Source organism: Mirounga leonina, unplaced genomic scaffold (genome assembly GCF_011800145.1).
Source record: "Mirounga leonina isolate KUSES-001 unplaced genomic scaffold, KU_Mleo_1.0 Mir_53, whole genome shotgun sequence".
In the NCBI taxonomy this organism is placed as follows: domain Eukaryota; kingdom Metazoa; phylum Chordata; class Mammalia; order Carnivora; family Phocidae; genus Mirounga; species Mirounga leonina.
The window spans coordinates 80343086-80362882 of record NW_023270807.1 but is presented as its reverse complement, the minus strand read 5'-3'; the positions used below and the strand labels follow the sequence as shown (position 1 = coordinate 80362882).

The 19797-nt window shown below is 34.5% G+C and overlaps 1 protein-coding gene across 3 annotated transcripts in view; it reads left to right on the top strand.

The window, feature by feature from the left end:
- The window catches only part of ECHDC1 (ethylmalonyl-CoA decarboxylase 1), a 55063-nt gene that overhangs the window by 9259 nt on the left and 26007 nt on the right, over positions 1-19797 (top strand). For 2 of the 3 annotated variants that reach the window (XM_034990572.1, XM_034990573.1), the window contains exons 2-5: positions 3320-3541; positions 7108-7250; positions 13127-13179; positions 14464-14544. In XM_034990572.1, the coding sequence (XP_034846463.1) occupies positions 3320-3541; positions 7108-7250; positions 13127-13179; positions 14464-14544 (499 nt within the window). Of the gene's footprint in view, positions 1-2281; positions 2853-3319; positions 3542-7107; positions 7251-13126; positions 13180-14463; positions 14545-19797 lie in introns of those variants that run through there. The other variant, XM_034990574.1, reaches the window with a different exon arrangement.

Genomic DNA, 19797 nt, shown 5'->3' with positions numbered 1-19797 from the left:
TTGTTATATTATTTTTTCTATTTTTTAAAAAATAATCTTGGAACACTTCAGAATTAAACTTAAAAAAAAAATTGCCTCTCCATCCATGAGTATTAAAATACAAGAGACTGTTTTCTGATAAACTAAGCAGTTTGTTGGCCTTGATATATAATAGTTAGTGCCCTTCCAGTAGGAAAGAAAGAGGGTTAACTGTTAAGAACGTAAGGAGTTTGATAGTGAGAATACAGTTATGGCAGTTGAAAGCCACAGCACTTATGATAGCAAGTTAGGGCCCCTTTTTTCTTGGGAAAATAGCATTAAGGTCTTATTCTTGGATATTATTTTCAAAGACAGCAAGCACCTCACTCACTACTATTCTTTTTTGTTAAACCCTCTACCATGTATCACAGTGCATTAGGTCATACTGTATCTAATATGAATTACATTTTAGTTTTTTTAGATGAGATTTAAGGAACATCTTGGTCTCCTCCATATTGTATTCAAAATCACCTTAATGAAGAAGTTTTGAAATACTGTTCCCAAGTTCTTGAAGTATATCTGTTTAGGAGATTGCATTCCAATGTGTAATATTTTTAGATACTTAACACAGTTACAAGTACTCTGTTGAGACACTTTAACAAAAATGTCCTTTTGAAGGTGAAACAATTTAAAGTGGAAGGGAGATCATATTGTAATCCTTTTTAGATGACCTGTTCTCCATCTGCTTCTGATACCATTTTATAACTCACACATTAGAGATGGCATTCCATTTGGCAACCTGATGATTTATTTTCTTCATTAAGCATCTAAGTACCTTGTTTGTGTTGAGCACTATACTAGGCCATAGTGACAGAGCATAAGTACCTCAGAGAACTGTTCTCAGGAAGCTTCCTGTCTGGTGAGAAAGACAAATGAAAAATAAAATAAAAATGATGTGTAAAATGTGTTAAAATGTAATCATATATTGCGATGGGATAAATAAAAGGAATAATTTGCTTAGGAAATCACTTATAGGAGGAAATTTAGGAATTTAGATTTCAAAGATGATTAGGTACTTACCAGGTCAGTGAGGAAGGAAAGACATTATATGGGGACCTAATAATATAAAATAGCAAGGTAAATTTGTGGAATTCTAGTTGTTTGGTGTCCCTATAGACTGTGTGTAGAGATGTTATGAGAGACCCAAGATATCAATAAGGGCCCAATCAAAGTGAGCTTTGGACTTGATCCTTTTGTTAGTAGAAAGCTACTGAAAAAAACTTACATTTGGAATAACTTGATTGGATTACAGAGATAGCTCTGATTTTAAGGAGTAGTGTGAAACTAATTGGTGACATGTATGTTATGTAATGAGGTTTGAACTATGGTTGGTAGTAGAAAGAATAAGGATGGGAAAGATAAGAAAGAAGCAAGACATTTTACAGGTAGGTTGCATATGAGAGATGAAGGAGGGGAAGGGGATTTGATTTTCTGTGGCCTACAGGGTTGATGATATCATAGATAGTTAAGGGAAGGAATAAAGAAGGAGCAACAGGTTTTAGGAGAGTATGACTTCAGGTTTAGGCAATGATTTTGAGAAGCTGTGGTATATCTACAGGTAAGGAATAAGGAATTAGATTTCTGTTTGAGTTAGGAGTACACAGGTATAAGGTTTCTGTTGGAGATGGAAATATGGGATTTGTTGTTTTATGCGTTTTAATAAAAGCTACAGGCAAACAAAAGAACTCCAACAAATCAATCATAAAAAGGCAAATAGTAGAAAAAATGGGCAAAAAGCTTTAACAGGCACTTTAGAAAATACATGCAAATAACCAATAAGCATATGAAAATGGAGCTTGACTTTATTAGAGGTCATAGAAATGCAAAGTGGAACCACAATGACATACCACTCTTTAGATTGCCTAAAACGAAAAGAAAGTAGAAAAAGATGTTAGCAGGTGATGGCAAGATTGTGAAACAACTAGAACATTCACTGGCTGTGGAAATACCAGTTTATATTGGTACAGCCATTTTCGAAAACTCTTTGGTATCTTTCCAAGTTGAACAAATGAACAGATGCAGTAATGGGAATCTGGCTGTGGTGTGTGTGTGTGTGTGAGAGAGAGAGAGAGGGAGAGAGGAAAGGAGGGTGTGGGGGAGAGAGAGACAGGTGAATATTGATATGTAGAGTTTGCTGATACTCCCACCATGCTTAATTTCAAGCCACCAATGGTTTGAAAAACCAACTTGCAAAATTCTTCAATGTTTAACAATCAGTATGTCAGCTGCAGCCCAACCAAATAATTCCATTCTTAGATCTAGCCAACAGAAATACATCTGTCTATTACAATAAATTTGGTGTATTCATATAATAAAATACAATGGGAGGAATAGATTATTTAGACTGTAATTATACATAATAACCATAATGGATGTCACAAACAGTTGAAACCAGGCACAGAAGAATATATACTATTCAATTTGTATAAAATTCAAAAACAAACTAATCTAGGATATTAGAAGTCAGAGTAGTTATTATCCTTATTTGGACTTGTGACTGAGAGAGGACACAACAGACCTTTGAGCTTCATGGTTTTTTTGTTTTGTTTTCACGTTCTGTTTCTTGATCTGGGTGTTACTGACTTGAGTGTATTTACCTTGTGAAATTCATTGAGCTATAACTTATAATTTGTATACTGTTTTGAATGTATGTTTTATGTCAACAAAAATGCTTACAGAGGGCAAAACCCCTTATGGGCAGAGATGAGATTATCCGGGATGTATATATAAAGTGAGAAGAGGTGACAAAATCCTGGGGAACACAAGAAACTATGCACACATTCCTGCTTCTTTCCTCATATTCCTCAGGGTTTCCTATCAGAGCATTGCATAAGGTAAGAATAATGCTGAGAATGAAATTTCTGTTAGAGAGTAGGATTGCTCCTGTAGCATTCGTGCATAGAGACGGTTTCCAAGGGGACATTGGACTCAATTTATTCTTAGATTTTGCAATTAGTTAAAGAGTTGGAGGAAGAAGAGCTACTATCATGAGAAAGACTTGCCAGGAGGCAGGGAGATGGTGCTAAATACAGCAACATTTTTCTAAACCTTTCCCATGTATTGGATCCCAGTAAATGCACTGTAACTACATCATCAGCTCTCAGTGATATACTGAAATGGTATACTTTGTGAATTATTTGGTTTGAGAAGGAGGGAAAAGGGAAGGATTTCCATACCGACCATCTCCTCAGAGTGCTTTTAGAAGTGGGGAGGTAGTCCCAATTAAACAGAAAAGTCTGTAAACGTATAATATTAGAAAAGTGTTCATCTGGACTACTGCATATTTCTCTCTGTTTTCCAGAAATGGCAAAAAATCTTGTGACGACATCATCTTTGTCTGTAAGGACAAAATTACTACATCAAACAGGAGCGTCACTTTATAATACATCTCATGGCTTCCATGAGGAAGAAGTAAAAAAAAAACTTCAGCAGTTTCCTGGTGGATCCATTGACCTTCAGAAGGAAGACAGTGGCATTGGCATTCTTACTCTGAACAATCCAAGTAAAATGAATGCGTTCTCAGGTATAGAGATCTTTCTTTTGCTAAAGAATGACACTAAATCTAAGCTGCTATCACATAATTTTTATCTCTGGTGACAGAATTCTTGAAAGTTGTGGTACTCTGAGAACACACATACTCACACAGAATACCCAAAACCATCACTTGAACCAGGAACATTTTTTACTAATTGTATTTTAATCTTTTTATTTTTTTAAGATTTTATTTATTTATTTATTTGACAGAGAGAGAGAGAGCGAGAGAGGGAACACAAGCAGGGGGAGTGGGAGAGGGAGAAGCGGGCTTCCCGCTGATCAGGGAGCCCGATGTGGGGCTCGATCCCGGGGCCCTGGGATCATGACCTGAGCCAAAGGCAGTCGCTTAACCAACTGAGCCACCCAGGCACTCCTTGATTTTTTTTTAAATCCGTAAATATGGATGTTGATAGAAAGGAAACTTTCAAATTAACCTTATTTTTTCCATTGACATTTACTGTTTAATGACTTCATTTGTTTAAGTTTAGCTAATGTCACTGGGAGACAAGGGGAAGGAGCTTTCAAAGATTTTTGAAAACTAAAGAGAAAAACCTATAAATGAAAAAAGAAATTACTTAGTTAAATTTTTTTTTCTGTGACTTGAAATAAGACTCATTTTAACCATGTAATTCCAATAATTGGTGAAAACACTGTGCTTGCCTATGTGTTGCCTCTTTCCTGACACTTAGATACTGGTAAATACCTTCTATTTGCTAGGTAGCATTCTTGGGCATGTATAAATTTCATATTTAAGGAACCCAAAAGTCCAGGACATGTGGTACTTTGTAATTTTGTGCCAAAGTTCAGATTTGAATTACACTACTATGATGTTATGGAAGAGCTAATGAGTAACACTGCTGACTGTCTAGCACTCCTGCATATTTCAGGGTGATTTTGGCAATTTCTCTTTGTCAGTGATGTACCTCATGGGTAGTTGATAATATTATGCAAGAGCTAAGGAGTAACCTTGCTGACTACCCAGTCAGGATGACTCTGACAATTTCCGTTTGTCAGTTATGTACTTCATGGGGGGTAAATTATATTTTGTAATATTTGAAATACTGGGCTCAAAAATGTCTCAGTAAATTTTCATACCCATAGACAAAATTCAATAGACTTAAACTTTGTAAATTATCAGTGGTGGGTCGTTAAAACACAAGATAACTTTTCTTTCCTCTCAGCATAATTCAGAGATGTCTCTCTCTCTCCATTAGTGTTACCCAATAGAAGTATAATGCAAACACAAATGTGACCCACATATGTAAATTAAAATTTTCTAGTAACCATATTTTTAAAAGTAAAATAAAAAAAAGTAAAAGGGAGCATTTGAAATTAATTTTAATATACTTTATTTAACCCAGTATATTAAAAAATATTTCAACATTGACTCATATGAAAAATTATTTATAAGGTATTTTCCTTTTTTTTCATACGAAATCTTTGAAATCTAGGTGTGTATTTTACACTTAACTGCACATCTTAGTTTGGACTAGCCACATTTCAAGTGTTCAAAAGCTAGATGTAGATGGTGGCTACTTTACTGGACAGTGCATCTCCATACCTTCAATTGGTTCAGAGAATAAAAGCCAATTTTAATATTAGCCTAGGTAAGCAAAATTAGAAAAGTAATACTGCTCTCAAAAATTAGACTAGATTTTGATTTATTCCTGAATAGCTATAAATAATTTACATTAGTAAAGATTATTATTCAAATGGAAACACATATTAATTTCATGGCTAATATTTAAAACAAATATGAGCAGAGATGCTTTGATTTGGATAATGGTGTTTGATTGAGTTAGTCTGGCAGAAGATGAGTGAGCCCCACACACCAGGCAACCCCAAGGCCCTGGTTTGAAAATTACCCAACCAGTTACTCCTTTAAGGTTCCTTCCAACTCTTACACTTAGTTTACAAAGTCAAAAAGATGAGTTCAAGATTAACTACTGGTATAGATGTCTCATACTCAAAACCAGCATTACTTTTTTAGAAGCTTAAATATTAGGGATGACTGAAGGTCCATATTTACTTATACAGATTTATTCTTAGCCTAAATGAATGTTTTTATTTGTTTGTTTTTTGTAAAAAGCTACTAGACTGTATAATCTTTGGAGAGCAAGAACTATATTTCTAAAACACCTAAGACATCCTTGGGTAGGACTACTATTTTAATTAGGTCATAATTAGCAATTAGAAAGGATAGCTGCATTAGTTACTTGTGAATCAATAACACTAACATTTATTGTGGAACCACTTCATTATTGGTTACTTCAGAAAATGGCAAGAAGAATAATAGTTCTTGACATCATGGGGTTTATATTCCAAAGTAGTGTACATAGTTTAATGGGGCTTATATATAGTAAGTTTTGGAACCTTGTGGTACAGATTCTTTGCTGGCTTTAATCCTCTGTCATGAACTTTATATTGGCTTCTAAAGCATTTTCTTAAGCAGAGGAAAGAGTAAACTTAATCATTGATAGCATTATGAACTTTATGAACTTGGGAGATCACCACTGATAAGAATTATAGTCTCTCGGGCGCCTGGGTGGCTCAGTTGGTTATGCAACTGCCTTCAGCTCAGGTCATGATCCTGGAGTCCTGGGATCGAGTCCCACATCGGGCTCCCTGCTCAGCAGGGAGTCTGCTTCTCCCTCTGACCCTCCCCCATCTCATGCTCTCTCTTTCTCTCATTCTCTCTCTCAAATAAATAAATAAAATCTTAAAAAAAAAAAAAAAGAATTATAGTCTCTGCTGTTTCCATTTTAAATTTGTCCGTTATAAAGAAGCTCTAATAGAATTTTGGAATGATACTAAGGTAAAAATTTAATCTATAAATCATAGAATTGATAGTTGGTAAGTATCTTATTAGCAGCCTATGAAGTACGTTCATAGTATGCCTTGGGTTAGAGCATAGTTTGTCAACTGTGGAACAAGATGATATGTACTATCCCTTTCCTGAACGAACATCCTATTATAATAGTTCTCATGTGAGTGAAGTAGGAATCTTACCTTTGTTTTGTGTACCATATACCCAATAGATTGTTAAGATCTCAGTCTCATGGGGCAGTACTATATTTGAGTTAGGAATAGAGGCATAACTCTTGTTATGAGCTTGTTGATTTTATAATCCTTGTTGAGCTTGTTGACTAAGACAACGTGTACTACTGTGAAGTCAGGTCTATATTTGACTTTTACCCTAAGAAATAATTTTTTCTTACCACTATACCCCTTATTCATTCCAATTTTCTAATTCCTAGGACATGTATGATATATTCTCATTTTCTACTTAGCCATGTATTTGTATGATTTCTTAATTAAGACAGTGAGAAAGAGAGAGAGATTACTAACATATTGTAAACTTCTAAAGCGGGGACTACAAGTATACCTCTTTTATTTATACCCCATGGTACCAACATAATAGACATTTAATAAACATCCAGGTAATATTTGTAAAATGTAGGATCTAAGAGTCCTATTTGGCTCCTGATAGTTTCTAAATTATTTTTCTTTTTCCAGTATCTTATGTGCTTTGATTTCCCCTCATCTCTTTGGCAGGTGTTATGATGCTACAACTTCTGGAAAAAGTGATTGAATTGGAAAATTGGACAGAGGGGAAAGGTCTCATTGTCCGTGGGGCAAAAAATACTTTCTCCTCAGGATCCGATCTGAATGCTGTGAAATCACTGGGGACTCCAGAGGCAAGTATTATATGAATTATGCACTAGATTCCACATGTTTATCAGAGATCTGTGGCTGAGATATTTATATTTTACATAAGGTTATTATGATAGCTACTCTTTAAGAGCTTTCCAAGGATCAGAGGTTTTGGCTTTCTTCTTAAAGATGGGTTTGCAAATAGTGTGAAATAGTGGGGCAAGGGGAGGGGGGGAAGGAAGGACCAGAAGATTAACAGTCACTAAAGCCCATTAAAACTAGCAAGAGTTTGAATTCTTTTTTTTTTTTTTAAAGATTTTATTTATTTATTTGACAGAGAGAGACACAGCGAGAGAGGGAACACAAGCAGGGGGAGTGGGAGAGGGAGAAGTGGGCTTCCCGCGGAGCAGGGAGCCCGATGTGGGGCTCAATCCCAGGACCCTGAGATCGTGACCTGAGCCGAAGGCAGACGCTTAACAACTGAGCCACCCAGGTGCCCCCAAGAGTTTGAATTCTTTTAAGTGGAAGACTCTTAGTATCTCATGATGAGGAATTTTATATGAGGTACACATATAAAGTACCCAGCAAAGCTTTGGCACATAGTAAGCTTCAACAGATGGTAACAATTAAAACATTTGCTTCTGAATTACCCTGATAGAAAAGGAATCCTAATCATTTTCCGTTATTAGTCGTCTTCCATTATCTTCCAAGGAACCTAGGAACTTCCACCCATATTCCCTAGGCCAAAAAAAAGGAAGGAAAAGGAAAAAAAATATAAGTATTCATAGCCATTTAATTATAGGTGTAGGCTGTATGTAGGTAATAACATTTAAATGATATTCCATAAGTCATACTGCTCTATGTAGTATATGATCTGTATTTGCATAAAATTGTGAGGAAAGAGCTCTCTTTTGGTAATTTTGAAAGATTTGGATTTGAATGCTGGTTTCAATACCTTCTGGGTAAGTGATTGAACAGATCACTTAATCTTTCTAATCTTATTTTCCTAATCTAGAAATGAGAATTCTGTATTTCACATAGCTATTGTGAGGATTGAAGATAATGTATATAAAATGCATACTAGGATAATGTCTGAAAAAGGTAGCTATTATTTTTATTTCAAAGATCTAAGTATTGATAAACATTATTATCCATGAAATGATCCATAATTTGTAGCACCACTAGACTTAAATTTGCTCTGTGTTCAAATGATTAGAGCACTAAACTGGAGATTTGACTATATGGATTTTTCCAAGGTCATCTCATGATTAACTATATGACCTGCAAGTTATTTGATTATAATTTTTCATCTCTGAAATGATTGAATTCCTAGGCACCTTACTTGGCTCATAAAAGACACTGGATAGATAGAATGAGATAATAGATTATTTTGGGTCTGATATAAGTCGGGTAGGAAAACATTCCTAAAAAAGTGAAAGGTTATTTTGCTTTCTTCTAGTTAAAAGGTTGTTCCTGTCTCTTTAGATCATATGGCCAGGATTTTTTATTTTGTATACGTGTAAAAGTGAAAATTAGAATCATGCTGATTTCTATATGCCTGAGAAAGAACTATGAATATGTGTAAAACTGAGATTTAAAATGGCCTCAGGACTTTTGAGCTTCACACATCTGTATGAGTTGCAGCTGCATGTATAAATGCATCTGCCCCTCACAGCTGAGATACTCTGAGACTCTTAACATTCAGTTATGAACAGCCTTTCTCTAAGTGAAGCTTTTCTTTATCTAATATACTTACTCTTTGTTGTTGCAGATGTATCACTAGCATTTGCTTATCTGGTGAATTTGCTTTTCTGAGGATGATGAGATAACTAGAATAGATGATGATTTTAGTAATTGGATTATAGTCCCTTCTGATTATAATAAGATACTTGAAAGTGATTATTAAATGGCTTTTTTTTTTTTAAAGAAAAAAGATAATTATGTTGATGTTTTTGCCAGTGTATTTTTTCAAAGTTTAAAAACTATTTTATTAGTGAAAATTACCTTATATAAGTAGAAGTAGACTAATCCAGTAAAACCCTCATGTCCCTTTTAGGCAGTTAATCCTTGGTTGCAAAAAGTTGAGGCAGGGAGATGGATTAGCATAACACACACATTAGCCCTGAAAGGTTATGGGGCAGACAAAAGAATAAAATAAGAAAAAAATCTAATGTATTAACCCAATTGTAAGAGTTGGATTTGATGCCACAGATGTTCTGTAGACTATCAGAAGTCTTTTTTCAGAAGGCAGAAATCATCAAATCCAATTATAATCTTCAAGATATGGGAAAACAAACCTACTTATTCTGCAGTGAATGGGTATAATTCCTCAAGGAAAAGTCTGGCATTTTAGAAACCTTTATACTCTTACTCTAGCTTAAAGGTAGTATTTTCCTTTGTTGCCTGACCTTTCAGTTACTTTTCTGCCAATCCATCGTCCTTATCTTTCACTGTTGCTTAAATTTCTACAGTGACCTCAAACAGAGTGCTCATCTGTCTTCTTTGCTTTTGCTAAATTTTTGCTTTTGCTGTTGTTCAGTTTTAGCCTCATTAATTTATAGACAAATTATTCTAATTTTCTCTAAACCCTCCCTGTATTTTGAGGAAATTAATAAATCCATACAACAAGCACTTAGAGGAAAAAAGAGAAAGTCTCATTTATGGTTCTAGGATAAGATACTTTTATAGGCTGAGCACTTTTCCACTCAGGATAAATGTGACTCAGAGTAAATAAGACGTTAATAGTTCCTTTTGGCACTTTGGCTGAGCATTGTGCTTCTCATCTTTGTTACACAAGTAAGAACTGAAGGATAGGTTTGGGCCTCAGGGTATCATTTAGCTGGATGAAAATATCACTGTCTCCAGGGCTTCATTCATCAGAGCAGGTATAGCTTTTCATTGGTTCCTTTTTTTTCAGCTTACTCTATCACAAGCTGAGTTTTATCTCTCATTGACTTATTTTCTTCTTACAGCCCGGGAAAGGGCTTGAGCATTTAACCATTTTTGGCCCAATGGCTTTGGGGGACAGATCTAATCTTTTTTCTCCCTAGGTCTTGTTGGCTAGTACAGTGTAATCTTTACTTTATGATACACTTAAAGCCAAAGCTTATTCATTATCCAATGGCCAATGCTATTATTGATATTAATAATAGCAGTGCTAGATAACATTTCTTATTCTATTACTATATATCAGGCACTAAGTTCTTTACATGTCAGATTTATTTAATCATTACTAACTACCCTAATGAGATAGGTACTATTATTATAGGTGAGGAGACTGAAGCACAGAGGTTAGGTATCATGCCCAAAGCCAGACTAGCTGGTAAGTAGTAGAGCCTAGATTCAACCTAGGCATTTTAGCTCTAGCGTCTGTGTTGTTAACCATTGTTCTATACTGCTTTTAAACATTTTTAATGTGACTTATCTTTTGAATGAGAATTATAATAGTATACAGTCTAATACCTGCTTCACTTTCATTTCTATCAATTCTAGATGGTTCTGCCAGAATTTTAAGTACTCTAAATCTAGCATAATAGAAAATAGGCCTATTAAGATTAATTTATTGAGATAATTTAACAGGCTTTATTGCACAGATTTTTTTTTTTAAGATTTTATTTATTTATTTTAGAGAGAGCATGAGCAGGGGGAGGGGTAGAGGGTGAGGAGAGAGAATCTTAAGCAGATTCCCTGCTTAGCACAGAGCCTGATGCAGGACTTCATCTCAAGACCCAGGAAATCATGACCTGAGCCAAATCACGAGTTGGCTGCTCAACTGACTGAGCCACCCAGGCACCCCTATTGCATAGATTTTAATGGAATGTAAATCAGTCTAGTTTTAAACCTTCTAGCTCTTTGTGCTTGTGTTAATTTTCTTATCAATTTATAATATAGAATGACCTTTGTGATAAAGGCTTTCAGTTAGGAAATTTATATTTAATTTATGTTGGTTTTTACCTTTCATTGACTGCATTTGTTTTCTAGAATAACATAGTTTTCCATCTAAAATTCATCTGATTCAGTTAACTTCAAAAGCAAATATTATATGCAAAACATTGTATTAGCTTCTGAGGATAAAGAAGGCATTTTGTCAACCTCAAAAGGCTTATTGTGTAGGCCTAGCAAATGCCATCTTCCTTTCTCTGTAAAGCTTTCCCAACTACCCTGACCCAATTGAAATGAATTGCTTCTTATTTGGCACTCATCTCAATTTATTTGTATAGTATAATGTACTTTGATTCAATATAGTTAGGAAATACATTCCTAGTTAGGAAACAAGGCTGTTGTCATGATCTAAGTATGAGTAACATAAGTCTGAGCCGTGTAGCAGCAGTGCAAATAGAAAAAGAAGGGATTTATACTGGAAATACTTCAAAAAACATACTTGGTAACTAATTGTGGGTGAACTGTGAAATGGAAGAATCAAAGAAAATGCCAAAATTCTGAGCCTTAATGACCAGAAGACCTTTTTTTTAATTAACTCAGAACTCATATTTATGTGATCTTTTACAGAGTATCTAGGTACATTTTCATCTTTCCAACCATCCTTTAAGTCAAATAGAACAAGTATTTTTTTTTTTTTTATTCATCATTCCTTCCTTTCAGATGAGGAAACTCAGTTAAGACTTGCTCCAGTTCATGTTGTTATTAAGCAGTAGCACTAGGATCCAGACTCAGCTCTTCCCACTCCCAGTTGGTTTTGCCATGCTGAATTTGAAGTCTTGGTAGAATGTCAAATTTCTGGGAGGTTTTGGGAGTCTACATGAGAACAAGAGTTGAAGCAATGGGGGTGGATGAGATTTCCAAGGAAGAAATTGTAGATAAAGAAGAGAAAGAGAATCATGGGTTGGATTTTTGGGGAATACATGCATTTACAGGTATTAAATTACTTATTTAGCTGAATAAGGAGAGACAAAGAAGAAAACGGGAAGGGAAATATCAAAGAAATAGGAAGGGAATCAAGAGTGGAAAGTATTGGTAGAAACTATTAGAGGCTTTTAAAATACAGAAACTGGTCAAAGCAAGATACCTATATTATAGAGACAGGAAGATAAGGATAAGGAAAAGTCATTTAACAAATAGAAGATTATTAGAAACCTTTGAGGGGAGTCTTTTGAGAGAAGGCTGAAGACTAGATTACACTAGGTTGAAGGAAGTATGTGAGTTAAAAAAGAAGCAGTGAGTTTAGACTACAGTTGACCCTAGGACAATGCAGGGGTTAGGGCCCTGACCCCTGTGCAGTTGAAAATCTGCATATAACTTTTGACTCCCCAATAACTTAACTTCTAATAGTTTACCACTGAGTAGAAGCCTAACTGATAACATAAACAGTTGATTAACACATATTTTGTATGTTATATGTATTATATACTATATTCTTAGAATAAAGTAAGCTACAGAAAAATATGTCAAGAAAATCATAAGGAAGAGAATACACATTTACACATTCACAGTCCTGTACTATAAAAAATCCACATGTAAGTGGATTCATACCATCCAAACCTGTGTTGTTCAAGGGTCAACTGTACTTTTAAGAAATTTGTTTTTATATGTTTATATTCTTAGGGGATCAGAATTTGAGATAATAGGTGGGTACATCTTATGTCTCTTTCTCCCAGATTACCCTGAGTAGAACTTCACACTCTTCTGGGATATGTGATCTGACTCTCATGCCTAAGGCTTTGCTAATATTACCTCATGTAGATCTGAGCTCAAGGAGCCCTATATGGTCAACAAAATTTAATACTGCATCATTTGCATTTCTGACAGCATCAAAGAGTTTTAAGTGAAAACCTCATTTAAAAAAAAAAAGTTGGGTATATTTTTGGCTTCATTACTTTCTAAATCCTGAAAAAAATTGAAAAATTTCTTACATAATATATTTACATTATACCTTTGTGTTTATGCTTATTCTTCTTTAAAGGATGGAATGGCCTTATGTATGTTCATGCAAAACACCTTAACAAGATTTATGAGGTAATGTATCTTTCATTTTAAAATATGAAATCTAAAAAAACCAAAAAGAGCTCTTCATTGTTCTGTTTTGCACCAGTTAAAAAATTCCTGATTTTCGAATTATATTTATTTTAATGATAACCTATTTATTTGTGCTATCAAAGACGGTCATTTAATTAAATGTTAGTGAAGTACGCATAGGTATTTAAGAGGAAGATAAAAAAAATTTTAAGACATGGCATTTTTCCTAAAGAGCTTATAAAATTATAAAAACTAAGGATTATTATTATTTAGCATACTTACTAGTTGGACATCACTCTATTTTTGGTGCTCTTCATATGTAAGAGCCTAGAAAGAATAATGGAATCAAAACATTATTTTAAAATACTTTTTTTCATTGTTTTAGTTCCTCTTCACCTTCCTTTCCCTATTTACTTGACTTTTTCTTAGATAAATCTTAAAAGTTTTTTTAATCCTTTTTCTTTGGAAGCAGAAGGTGTTAATACATTTTTCCATTACTTTAGGCGTGCAGCTTTGCATTTGGTTACAACCTACAAAATATTCCATACTTTCAAAGCATATGTATTTACCTTGTGATACTTACATACTTCTTTCAAAGTGGGTCTTTGCAGTCAGGAAAGGTGAAGAGATTTATTTTTACCACAGACCCATTTCTTTATATAGTGTTACTTTATCAATCATTTCAATAGGCAATAAAGACTTTTGATAGGAATCTTTATAATAACACAGTTTTGGAGCTCTGTCTTCCTTTGGAGATAGCCTTAGTTTTGCTAACGTGACATCAATAAAAATGGAGTAAAATAAGATCACATTTAATTATTCTTGATTGCCAGTGGCTGAGGAGTTCTAGGAGCTGTATATTATATAAAAAACATTCATTTATTTAGAAGAAAGTTACAATATATAGTTAAAAAATACAGTTAGTAATATATAAAAATATACATAAGGTATTTTTATCATCTAGTATTTATAATATATACTTTATATATTTTATGTATATTATTCATATATAAGTTTAAAAATAGATGATTTCAGGGAGGTTGTTTGATAAACTTACACAGCATTTAGTATGAATTACTATATCTTAAGAATTACACTGTTTTATTCCTCATGATACACACAATCAGGGTTCCACTATCCTTTGAGGTATGTTTGTTATTATGAATATAGTTCAATAATTTTGTTTCTGCTCCATCTCAAGTTTTTTTAAAGTAATATTTGTAAATTAATATTGAAATGAAAAATATTAACATCCATATTTTCCTTTTTTCCTTCAATAAACAGACTCCCTTTAATAAGTGTTGCGCTGATTCAAGGTTGGGCATTGGGTGGAGGAGCAGAATTTACTACAGCATGTGATTTCAGGTAAGATAAAAATTGCTTCACTCCCTCCATAAATATAATCAATATGCTCAAACTTATTTTTTGCTCGAATATAAATGTTATTTATATTCTTAAACAAATGATCAATTAGTGAATATTTTCTTCTTGTCAGTTTTATTTTTTTAATTTAAATTCAATTAATTAACATATAATGTATTATCTGTTTGAGGGGTACAGGTCTGTGATTCATCAGTTTTATATAATATCCAGTGCTCATTACAACACATACCCTCCCCAGTGTCCATCATCCAGTTACCCCATCCCCAAACCTCCCCCCTCAGCAACCCCCAGTTTGTTTCCTGAGATTAAGAGTCTCTTATGGTTTGTCTCCCTCTCTGATTTGTCTTGTTTTATTTTTCCCTCCCTTCCCCTATGATCCGGTTTTATTTTGATTAAAACTTCACAGTGTAGGGTTTGAGGGAACATACCTTAATATCATAAAAGCCATTGAGTTCCAGTTTCAAAGCATTGTGGTCTGAAAATACGCAGGGAATGATCCCAATCTTTTGGTACCAGTTGAGACCTGATTTGTAACCCAGGATGTGATCTATTCTGGAGAATGTTGCATGTGCACTCGAGAAGAATGTGTATTCTGTTGCTTTAGGATGGAATATTCTGAATATATCTGTGAAGTCCATCTGGTCCAGTGTGTCATTTAAAGCCCATATTTCTTTATTGATCTTCTGCTTAGATGATCTGTCCATTGCAGTGAGGGGGTTGTTAAAGTCCCCTACTATTATTGTATTATCGATGTGTTTCTTTGATTTTTTTATTAACTGGCTTGTATAATTGGCTGCCCCATGTTAGGGGCATAAATATTTACAATTGTTAGATCTTCTTGTTAAATAGACCCTTTAATTATGATAGTGTCCTTCCTCATCTCTTCCAGTCCTTGGTTTAAAATCTAATTTATCTGATATAAGGATTGCCACCCCAGCTTTCTTTTGATGTCCATTAGCATGATAAATGGTTTTCCATCCCCTCACTTTAAATATGGAGGTGTCTTTGGGTCTAAAATGAGTCTCTTGCAGACAGCATATTGATGGGTCTTGCTTTTTTATTCTGTCTAATACCCTGTGTCTTTTGATTGGGGCATTTAGCCCATTTACATTCAGGGTAACTATTGAAAGATATGAATTTAGTGCCATTGTATTGCCTGTAAGGTGACTGTTACTGTATATTGTCTGTGTTCCTTTCTGGTCTACATTACTTTTAGGCTCTCTCTTTGCTTAGAGGATCCATTTCAATATTTCTGGTTTGGTGATCACAAATTCTTTTAGTTTCTGTTTGTCCTGGAAGCTTTTTATCTCCTATTTTGAATTACATCCTAGCTGGATAAAGTATTCTTGGCTGCATATTTTTCTTGTTTAGCATCCTGAATATATCATGCCAGTCCTTTCTGGCCTTCCAGGTCTCCGTGGATAGGTCTGCTGCTAATCTAATGTTTCTACCCTTGTAGGTTACAGACCTCTTGTTCCGAGCTGCTTTCAGGATTTTCTCTGTCTCTGAGATTTCTTCTTGTCAGTTATTAAAGTAGATAAATTTTAGTCAATCTAATATAATAACTCTCCCATTACTTTATTACTATGCATTTCAAAAAGTTAACAAAGTAAAATGATTTTGAACAAATTAAATCCATGTTAGCAAAATTCCTGGAGAAGGAAGTCAAGTAAATATATGAAACTTTAATATTCAAAAGAATTATACAGAGAAAAATAAAAAACTAAAAAAAGAGAGAGAGAGAGAGTGGAGAAAGAGGCACTGCTATAATCGTCCTCTTACCAGTAAAAGTAGGTTCTCTGAGGTCCATTTCTTATCTTTACTGTGATTGGTGTTAACTCTGTGGAGCTTTTGGGCTGGTTAGGGAATAAAATTAGAGAAAAATATTTGGGACCTATAGCCCTCAGTCTTCAGAATTCTTTTTAATATTGGATAGCTGTACTTTATAGGAATGATATTTTGTAGAATATAATGCTTTACATGTGCTTGAAACTACATTCTTAGTTACCATTCCTAAGACTTCCTAGCTCAGATATAAGGAGAACCAGTATAGTGTTCTTTGATCTGTACAGACTTACACACTTGAGCCTCTTTATAATACGGAAGGTGGTATACATAGCATAATTGGAGATAAAATGGCAGAACAATAAAGAGCCCAAAGACTGGAGTTAGATACACTTAGATTCAATCCCAATTTGCCACTTTTATCTATAGTTGATTGTCAAATAACCTGAGTTTGACTGTGCTGGTCCACTTATACATGGGTTTTTCTCTATAAATACAGAACAGTATTGTAAATGTATTTTCTCTTCCTTACGGTTTCTTTTTTTTTTTTTTTTAAAGATTTTATTTATTTATTTTAGAGAGAGAGCACGAGCAGGGGTAGGGGCAGAGGGAGAGGGAGAGAGAGAATCCCAAGCAGACTATGCGCTAAGTGCAGAGCATGAAGCAGTGCTCGATCCTAGGATCCTAGGACCCTAGAGATCATGACCTGAACCAAAATCAAGAGTCTGATGCTTAATTGACTGAGCCACCCAGGCGCCCCTCTTCCTTATGGTTTTCTTAATAACATTTTTTTTCCCTCTGGCTTACTTTATTGTAAGAATACAGTACATAATACATATAACATACAAAATATGTGTTAATTGACTGTTATCAATAAGGCTTTCAGTTGACAGTAGGCCATTAGTAGTTACGTTTTGGGAGAGTCAAAAGTTCTACACAGGTTTTTGACTGCATGGGGGGTGGTAAGTGCCCCTAAACCTGACACCGTTCAAGGGTCAGCTGTATTTGACTTTTAATAACTATTTTATCTAAGTCTCAATTTCTTTATAAAATATAAATAATCTCTGCTGGATGTTTATAGATTTAAGTGATTCAATGAACATGTAGATGCTTAGCATAACACTTAACCAAGGTACACATTGATGTACACATGATACTGATTAGAGCCTTAAGATTACCTTACTGCTCTTATACTTTTACAGAAATGCTAGTATGGTAATATTTTGGCAGAGTTTTAAATTTATTTTTATTTTTTAGAGAGAGAGAGAGCACACAAGTGGGGAGGAGGGGCAGATGGAGAGGGAGAGAGAGAATCTCAAGCAGGCTCCACGCCAGGGCGGAGCCTGACTTGGGACTCAATCTCAGGACTCTGAGATCATGACCTGAGCTAAATCAAAAGTTAGATGTTTAACCAATTGAGCCACCCAGGCGACCTGGCATAGTTTTAAACTTATTAATTCTCCTTTCACTGGGGATGATTTTCAACCTTAAGGCTAATCCTGGCCTCACTCCTTTTTTCCTATTCATTATACACTTGATCCTGGAAGGAGAATGTTGGAGCATACACTAAGAGGAGACTTTCAGTGTTTAAAATTTTGACTCTCCTTTTCAGACACTAAAGAGAAAGCCATTCCTCTCTGGCATGTAGGGCAGTAGACTAGAGGAGAAATATTTGATAATTAATTCAGCTTTTTCATTCTCTTTCAGCTATGTTTCTTTGAATCACAAACTTTCACGTTTTTCAAAGTTCAGATTATCAAAGTATATAAGCTAAATCTTGTAATCTACCCACTGTACTAAAATGCTATGAACATAGTCATGGTGATATAAAAGATATCTATCAAAAAGAAAAAGAGAAACCTATAATTAAGAATGCTTAAAGGTGTGTATTATTTAATCAAAGGCTTCTCTCTTCTAGCCTTCATTTTAACAAGTCTTAAATCACTTTTATTGTAGTATAATTTACATTCTACACCGTGTAACCACTTCCACAATCAAGATATAGAACATTTTTATCAACTCCACATGTTTGCACATACTGTTGCCCAGTCAATTCCCACCTTAGTCCAAGGCAGACACCAATCACTTTTTCACTCTAAGTTAGATTTGTTTTTTTGGTTTATTTTTAGCATTTTGTATAAATAGATTCATTCAGTATATATTTGTGTGTGTGTGTCTGGCTTCTTTCATTCAGTGTAATTATTTTGAGATTCATCAATGATGTACCATGTATCACTACGTCATTCCTTTTTAATGTTGAATTTTTTTATTGTGTGGATATACTACAGTTTGTTTTCAAGATTCATATGTGTTATTCCATATATCAGTGGTTTGTTCATTTTGTTGCTTAGTAGTGTGCCTTTCTATGCATATTATATATTATATATTATGGATAAAAGTTCTTTTACATAAGTCAATTATGTAGCATTTTTTTGTAAATATAAGTATTGTGAATGTTCTCTCAGCCTTTTTATTTTGTGTCTTTTGAAGAGCAGAGATTTTTTTTTTAAAGATTTTATTTATTCATTTGAGACACAGAGATAGAGAGAGCATGAGCAGGGGGGGAGGTATCGGGAGAGGGAGAAGCAGGCTCCCCGCTGAGCCAGGAGCCCAGTGTGGGGCATGTGGGGCTCGATCCCAGGACCCTGGGATCATGACCTGAGCCGAAGGCAGATGCTTAACCATTGAGCCACCCAGACGCCCCTGAAGAGTAGAGACTTTTTATTTTTTATTTTTTTTAAGATTTTATTTATTTATTTGACGGAGAGAGACACAGCAAGAGAGGGAACACAAGCAGGGGAAGTGGGAGAGGGAGAAGCAGGCTTCCTGCTGAGCAGGGAGCCTGATGCGGGGCTTGATCCCAGGACCCTGGGATCATGACCTGAACTGAAGGCAGACGCTTAACAACTGAGCCACGCAGGCACCCCGAGCAGAGATTTTTTTAAAAAACATTTTTAGCTTCTCCATTTGTATTAATTACAGAGTTATGAAAAACTTTTACACAGATAATTCCTATATACCTTTCACTCAGTTTCCCCAAATGTTAATATCATACATAACCACAGTACAGTTATCAAATCAAGAAATTAATATTGTTACAAAACTTTTAACTAATCTAAAGACCTCATTCAGATTTTTTCAGTTGTTATACTAATGTCTTTTTTTCTAGTCCAGGATCTAATCAAGAATCTCTTTTATTTATATAGTCATCCAGCTTTCTTATGATTAATATTTCTGTGGTATATCTTTCTCTGTCCTTTCATTTTAACCTATGCTGTATTTTTTAAAGGTAATGCTAGTTAGTAGACAATATATATTTGGGTGTGCTTTTTTAATCAAGTCTCACAATCTCTGCCTTTTAATTGGAGTGTTCACACCATTTATATTCATCATTATTGATATAATAGGGTTTAAATCTATCATCTTGGTCTCTGTTTTCTATTTGTCCCA